The sequence below is a fragment of the Leptosomus discolor genome, chromosome Z (assembly GCF_034619465.1).
Source record: "Leptosomus discolor isolate bLepDis1 chromosome Z, bLepDis1.hap2, whole genome shotgun sequence".
NCBI classification, from domain to species: Eukaryota; Metazoa; Chordata; class Aves; order Leptosomiformes; family Leptosomidae; genus Leptosomus; species Leptosomus discolor.
In genome coordinates, this window is record NC_141419.1 from 840,437 (window position 1) to 848,260 (window position 7,824).

Here is a 7,824-nt window from a genome sequence, read left to right on the forward strand (position 1 = left end):
AAGCCCCAGCCCCAGGGCCTGCGCCAGCATCTTGAGAAGGATCAGCTGTGCCTGACAATTTGACTTCAAAAACGAACCCCCCCCCTCAGCGGGTCTCCAGCCCTCGCCACTAAAAGCAGTCATGGTTTTAACCCTTCCACGTCTCACCCGCCCCACGCCAGGCCGCTCGCTCCCCGCCGCAGCCCAGCCCGACGCCCACCGCCCCAGCAGGAGCCGCAAACCTCCGCGCGCCCCTGAACCCAGCGCTCGGACACGGAACTTACTGGAGATCAACCCTAGAGCCCGCTGGGACCCAGCCAGCACATGAAGGCACACACCGCCCCAGAGCTGCCGCTACTCGGGACGCGCGGTTCTGGCGCCTTGTTTCGCAAAGAGAAGCAGGAGCAGCGGAAAGACACCTCAGCTCTTTGGAGGGGACAGAGCCGACCCCGCGGAGTGCAGCCTGCCCTCCTCCTCTGCTCACCTCCGGCCGTTTCTGCACACAAAGCCGGCGTGAGGAGCACAATGAAAGACTCGCTTCTTTTTCAGGATGACTCAGGACACTGGAGGCTGAGACTGGAGGCTGCCACCACTGCCTGAGCGCGAGGGGAAGCCCTGCTTAGAGGGCAGGGAATGGTTTTAAAGGAATTCAGTAACAGGATTTAGCTCAGGATACAATGGTTTTCCAGCAGGAATTTCAAAGTACACTTAAATTTAGCCAAATATGATCAGCTTCAACCTAAAAACTGCAGAAAGAATCAGAAGAAAATGGTATAACACAAAAGATGTGGTTTTTAACAGCAAGGGGAGAGCTGCCAATAAACCAGAAAAAAGCAGGAGTCACTTAGGGCTTTTCCAACCAGGGAGCAGAGGCCAAGCCCTGAGCTCTGCGCTTGAGAAGGGACGCGTGTGGCTGAAGACGGACACGTCCCACTTGGCCCTCTCCACCTCAGCTCCCCTGGACTGTCCCCAAATCCCGCCCGCCTCACCGATCCCCCTCACTCCCACCACGCAGCTCCGGAGGGATCTACTCGGGGGCCCCCAGGCCAGGGGGCTGCTGGCCAGGCCACCAAAGCAGCCGGGTGCCGGCCGATGCCGTTTACAGGCTCGCTGTGGATGGGGTAGTCAGGCCAGGGGGGAACACTGAGACTATCTTGCTTGGCTTTCTCGTTAGCACAGACCAACTATCTTGTATTTCACCTTCTCTAATATTCTTATGCATATTAATAAATTGGATGCCTCACTGCAGAGGGGCAGGATGTTTTAGCCCGCGAGATGCTTGTTTCTCACCTGGCCCAGGCCTATCTCTTACGCGGGAGAATGCTTTCTGAGTGCCGGTCAAAAAAACCTGGTGGCTTTTCTCCCATTGCCAGTGAATCCTCTGCTTTAGGACAAAACAGCACTTCAGCCAGTCCTAAAGTGTCCCTTTTACTGGTGATGAAGCGAGACAGTCCAAGGACGGAGCTGACCGTAGGGACTGAAATCCTCTCTGGCCCCGAAAGGCAAAGGGCTCTGCTGCTGACTTCCAGAACAATATGCAAAATACCCTAAAATCACCCTCTGCTTTGCCTGGTCCCTGCCTTCTCTTTAGTGTTCCCTCCCCCGCCTTGCAGAGCACACCACACTCCCCCAGACTGGAAGGGTCACCGTTTGAAGGGACTGGGTTCCTCTCTATACCGTACATCAGACCTCCTTCACAGGCAGAAACGGGAGAAGGACGCTTAACGAGAAACACGGTGGTTTTGTAATTACATCCGTGAGCCAAACAAAAGCCCAGGGCTGTAAACCTGTATGACTCCCTGTAACCCGGCTGTGAAAACGCCGGCCCAGGGTGACTGCCTGTCCCGTTTGCTTGCCTGGGGAAAGCTCCTTACCCTGCGCTTGTGCCAACGGGAGGCATTACTTGCAGGCAGCGTGTCAGATTTGGGCTCTGATGTCTTAACCTTCAAAAATATTTACTACAAACACAACACTCCTTACACCCAAGGGGTCAAACTACAGTAGTTGTGAACAATGCAGCTCTGCACCCTTGTGTTTGGATTCTCATCATGTTGCATTTAATGTTGATCTTTTGCCCAGAATTTAAATGAAGACAGAGTTTCTGTTTATATCTTTAAGTGAAGTCTGGTTTGGGCTCCATTAGCATTTCAGCTCCCGAGGGGTCATCAATCCAACTGAAACGATACATGTGCGTTTCAGGTCACATCTGTGAAGGAGAACGTGCCCTACCCAGATCAAGGCACCCCATTAAAGTCTGCAGCCCATATGTGCGTCTGTTAACGAGCACCAAGGCAGCACATGAAAGCAGCAGCTCTGAGCCGGCTCAGTATGAAAATGAGCAGAGCATCATCTCTGCTCGCAGACCCAAAGGCGACGGTGGCCTTCGCCGACGTCTGGGGGCAGCTCTCCCACCACGGCAGCACAGCTCCCACACATCCTGCCCGTTACAACTGCCAGGCGCCGCGCTCAGGCATCGGTCTGGCTGCACGTTCTCCGTCGGAAACGGCTACAACCGATAACACCATCCTACTTGGTCACTGTTTTGCTCAGAAGAAACGTGAGAATGTGTGAGCCCAAACTAACAGGTTTCCAACACCAGGACGCTGCCTGCTTTGCTTCTTCCCCGAGGTATCCCAATTCAGCATTAGCTTTGAGCAGAAATCCTTTCAGCCTGGGTTACGGGGTGCTCTGTGCCAGAAAGCTGCTGCAGTTTCACCCCCTCACTGGGTAGCCAAGCTTTGGGCAGTGAAGAGCTGCTCGGAGTTTCCTGCAGGGAGATGATGCCCAATCCTGGCGGCTCCACCACGCGCCCGCTGAGCAGCCACACGCCCACCAGCCTGTCAGCAGGGTTTCCCGCCCAGGCCAGCACGCCCGGGGATGCAGTGAGGTGCGGAGGCTGGTGGGCTCGCGGGACAGCACACCCCGGAATTCCATAGACAGCTCCACTTCAGGTCGGTGGTGCCGCTGAAGGCCAGCCAGGCCCCCGGCATCTGCCAGCGGGGCAGCGTGGGGAGCAGAGGGGAAACTGCCATGGAACCCCCAATACCCCGAAGGCTGGCTATGTACAGGCCACGTGAGCTGCGGCGGTGCCCACAGTGTCATGGGGAGCTCAGCACAGGGTGGCAGAGGACCCAGGACTTTATCAGAGGTGCTAATGAACTTCCTCCTCTTGGAGAAGGCCCTTCCCAACCCATGATGCACAGTACTTCCATGTACGAGCAGACGGGACAGACGAGATGCCCCAAGAGAGAACAGTGAGGGCTGATGGTGGCCCACAGTCCAACGTGCCCGAGAACCACCACCCTGAGTCTCACCTCAGGCCTCAGGATAACCGAGTCCCCGAGGCACAGCAGCCACTTCAACTCTTCCAGGGGTTCTAAGAAACACAGGAGAGCCTTTCGTGAAGGCAAACACTTGTTTCCTGTTAGAAACAGCTTAACTCAGGCCATCATTTAGTTTCTCTTCACTCTGTACTGGTGGGAAGCATGGACATCACCTTCTTAATATAAGGATGGGGAGAACATAAGGAAAGAAGGACATCGCCTTCCTACGCTGTAAGTAAAATACAGGCCCTAAAATCTTTCACTAAGTTATACAAGCCTTACATAAACTTCCCGAGGTTGGAAGTCACCTGCATACCCCTCCCGAAAGACAGCAGGAGCTCCCGGTTCTAGGAGCTCCACCTGCAGGCGCTGGGCGCAGGGCCACAGCCCGCCCTGCCCGAGCACGGCCCACCTCGTCTCCAAAGAGGGCAAGAAGCCACCAGCCCCTGTGCCCCCGCCCGGCGCCCCGCCGAGCCGGCCGGCCCCGCTCTGCTGGGCAAGGGCCGCGCTCCCGCCGCTGGGGAGGAGGGGGCGCGGGTCACACCGTGTCTCTCCTGCAGCAAGGAGGAACGCGGGAGAGGAGCTCACGGAGGAGCAAGAGGCTCCTCACGGCCAGGACACACGTGAAAACGCGGCCAGTCGCCCCTGGGGGCTCGCGGCCGGGCAGTCACGAACAGATCTGCTCAGTCCTCTCGGACCTAACCCGAGCCAGCTCGGCTGTGTGCTTACCCCGGTGCCCCCTCAGCCATTTTCGACTGTGGTCAGAATTAACACACAAGGACTGTCCAAAAGCAGGTTTTATCTGCAAACTGATTCCACATGCTGCCGTTTCCCACATCCAAGCAACTCAAAAAGCTTTTAGTGAAAAAAGAAGTGAAGGGAGAAGGGAGAAAGAAGGGAGGGAGCTGTCTTACCTTGGTACTGGGACGGAGACTCTGACGGGCGGCTGTACTTGTGCTTTTTACCATCTTTCCAGTCTATGGCTGAGACAAGAAACAAAGCATTTGTGTCAGCGAGAGAAGCCACTAACACACTCCTTAACGTTATCTGCTCAGGTCACCTGCTTTACAGGCACTTCAGAGGAGAGGGGTGACCTCCTTGTCCTCCCTGTCATGCCCCCAGGTAACATGGATCATTTCTCTAAATCTACGGGGTATGCCCCCTTCCTCCACACAGCTCAAGAGAGGACCTGACATAAGGCTCCCGCATTTGCAGGTTCTTAGCCTCTGCCTAGTCCTCACCAACTAGTGTTCTCCCTCAATGGCAAGCAATAACGTAAAAAGCAGCAAACTGCTAGAGCTTCATCATTTTAGCCAGGTGAAGAGGTGGCAAGGCTCGAGAGGAACAAACATGAAAGCCACTAAAAATGGCTCACGTGGGTCTTGCATCCTGAGAAGCAGACCCTGAACCGCCCCTGGTTTATCACCTCCAGGGTTTGGCAGCTGGCCTTACTCACACAAACAGGCTTGACCCTCTCTGGCGACGGGGAGAGGACTTCTCCGAAAACCTGCACCACTGCCCTTTCCCTGCACACCACCAGCTTACCACCCCGTGTCCTGCCCAGCTCGTAGGAGAGCACAGCAGAGCAGCACCAGTTCTGAAGAGCATCTCACCCAAGTTGTCTTTGCCCACAACAGCTCCGGGCCTCAGAGTTACAAAAAACCCAAAGCTCCCAAGACAGCTCTGGAAAGCAACAGAGCAAGAAGTGGGGGCTGCCCACCCCAGCCTCCAGCAGCCCCCAGCCCAACGGAGGGAGGCCAGAGCAGCGTGGCCCAGCAGAGCTCACCCTGCGCGAGCCCCTCCACACGCTGCGGCCTGACCGACGCGCCCCGGGAGCGCTGCTGCGGTCCAGCTCGTTCACTTTACAAAGCATTTGCAGGGCTATTACAAACAACAGCTCGGTACTGCTCTACGAAACACACCTTGCCCCCACAAAAAGCAGTTCCTTGCAAAAGGAAGAAAAAAGAAAACAGGAAAAGTTTTGAAATCTCCTGACAGGTACCTGAAAGAGCCAGGCCGTGAGCTGCTGCTAGAGTGGCCTGGTGGGTCTTAAGATGTCTGAAATGGCTTTTGGAGCATTATTTTTGCAATCTTCCCTTCCTGACATATTCTTTTCAGTACAATGGACAGGAGGACAGCATGTAGGTTTTATCCCTTAAATGAACACGAAGGACATATGGAGCGTGGCCACAGCATCGCTAGACAAGGACCAGACAAAAAGCCTCCTTGGAGAGACACAAATGAATGAAAAGGATGGAAGGACACCCTTCCTATAAATGTGTTCCCAAGTATTCTGCCATCTCCTTAAGAAAGCAAGAATAAAGGACGAAGTATTTAAGTCAGAAGTAAAAAAGCTCCCCAGGACGGATAACATTCCTCTCAGTGTCGCAGGATACCTCCCTAATAGCATCCCTGCACTCAAAGTATCCTCTCACCATCCTCTGCAGGTAAAGTCACATTTTATTCGTAACCTTTAACATGCAAAAATCCTCATTAAGCAGGCTGCAAAAACAGCAGAGAGGGAAAGAAACACAAGAATTTCTGCAGGCAAATAAAGAAAAAGCGAAAGTTCAATGCATTATTAAAAAAGCAGGTAAGTAGGACAGAAACCCACGTGCGCACAACGCAGGTGTTGCTTCTGCAACCCGCGGCACGGCGTTCACAGCACAGGTCACGCAGCCACGCTGGCTGGAGGCACCCTGCTCCACGAGGCGGAGAGGACAAGCTGTGTGCGAGGCTAAATGCAGCCAGCCCGGTCTGCAGCCACGCTGCTGACTAATCAACCTGCCTCTTTTATGACCGAGCCCTCCAGCTGCCTCGCAGCAGGCTCTCCCCATTCGCTGCTTTCCTTCATTTATTTTCACTTCATTAAAGGACAAGCGGCGCTCGGAAGAGGATAATGCTTCTGTAAGATGAACCACCAGAGAAGCAAAGGAGACGTTCAAAAAAAAATAAAGGGAGGAGAGAAATGGAGCGTAGAGCTCTCCTGCAATAAACCTCGGGAGCGTGCGGCAGATGTGAACAAAGGACTGCGGAGGATGCTCCATCCTCCGCGCCGCTCCCTTCCCCCACCCTCCGAACCGCCCGGGATGAGATCACTCCAGTCGAACGCCCAGGCACGGCACAACGCTGAAGGAAACTGATATTTTGGTGAGGGCCGAGCAGCCCGAGCAGCCCCGCTGCAGGCAGCCCCGCTGCAGGCAGCCCGCTCGGCTTCGCCCTCCGGGCGGGGGCCGGCAGGACGCGGGTCGCACGCGTGCGGCCGCCCCGGTGCGCCCCGGGACGGGGGGCTCGGGCGGCGAGAGGTGAGCGTCCGTCACAGAGCTCGTCTCCACGAGGTGGGCTGCTCTCTGGCTTCACGCCTCATCAGAAGGGGGAGGCTCGCGCCAGCGGAGGAGCAGTTTGCCTCACGCTGGGAGCTCTCGCAGATGGCGTGTGCCGCGGGCCGGCTCCGCAGAGCGCCCCGCCAGCTGCAGGGGGGCACCCGGCCAGGGACTCCTCCTCCGCCCACCTCGGGGTGGATGGTGAAGTGCTCTCTGCACGCTGCTGGAGAAACGAGAGGCTCCGTTGGGCGCCTGCAGCCACGCTTCCCCCGCGCTCCCGCCCCACTGCCCGCCTCCCAGGGCGCTTGGTCCTTCAGCTCATACCAGGCCTCTGGCCGTGCCCAGCCCCCCTGCTCACCTTTCTGAGGGCCTGGTTTCCGCATTATATCACCCGCTGCTGTCCTTATCCTGGGACCGGCTCGCTTTTAGATAACTGGAGATGTCTAGGACAAAAGAAACAAACATGAGAAAATTCCCCATTCTGGAGCACAGTCATCTGCAACATTAACTAATCACACAGCGGGGAGAAAATAGATGCTCTTTCACCCTGGGTCGCACAGAACATCTCCTACTGAACACAGACAATTCACTTCAACCCCCCTGAAACTACGAGTCTTTCTCCAGTATGTGGACAACTCCAAATTTATGGCAGCAGGAGCGACACAAATAAGCGAGGGGAGCGTGTGCCAGTCTCCGTGCAAACCCTACAGCGGGTCCCGAGCCTGTGCGTGGAAGAGGGGGCTGCTCTTGCTCACTAACAAAGGGAGGCAGAGCTGAAATTTATGAAAGAAAACACATGGAAACATAACATTAACTCTGGCAAAGCTGCACCGCAATCCCCAGCTCACCACTTGCAATTCAAATTGCTCGCAGCAGTTCTGGGTAATAAGGATGAGAAATTGGACAATGACCCAGGAAATATTTTTGCTATTAGCGCTGCAACGAGTGTCCCAGTTGTGCTGCATTTTTTTCTCCCGGCTGGAGGAAAACTGGCTGGACTGTCCCCAGCAAGAAAAAGCATTTGCACTCTTCTTATAAGCAAAGACTATGAAAGTCAGAGCTCTGGGGAGAGGCGTGCTGGACACGTACAGGGGGACCGGCGCTCCCGCCCGGCTGCTCTCGCGGGGCAGCGCCTACTGCACGCACCGAGCCTTGCCAAGCCCTGACAGAAAACACCTAAATGAACGGCCGAGCTGCAA

At 55.7% G+C, this 7,824-nt stretch overlaps 1 protein-coding gene across 1 annotated transcript in view; it reads right to left on the reverse strand.

Moving 5' to 3' along the window:
* The window catches only part of SCMH1 (Scm polycomb group protein homolog 1), a 51,461-nt gene extending 44,417 nt beyond the window's left edge, over nucleotides 1–7,044 (reverse strand). The window contains exons 1-2 of the mRNA XM_086479066.1: nucleotides 6,984–7,044; nucleotides 4,217–4,285 (exon numbers count right to left, since the gene is read on the reverse strand). Coding sequence (XP_086335192.1) covers nucleotides 4,217–4,285; nucleotides 6,984–7,008 — 94 coding nt within the window. The 5' untranslated portion in view covers nucleotides 7,009–7,044. The remainder of the gene's footprint in view (nucleotides 1–4,216; nucleotides 4,286–6,983) is intronic.
* Between the last annotated feature and the right edge of the window lie 780 nt (nucleotides 7,045–7,824).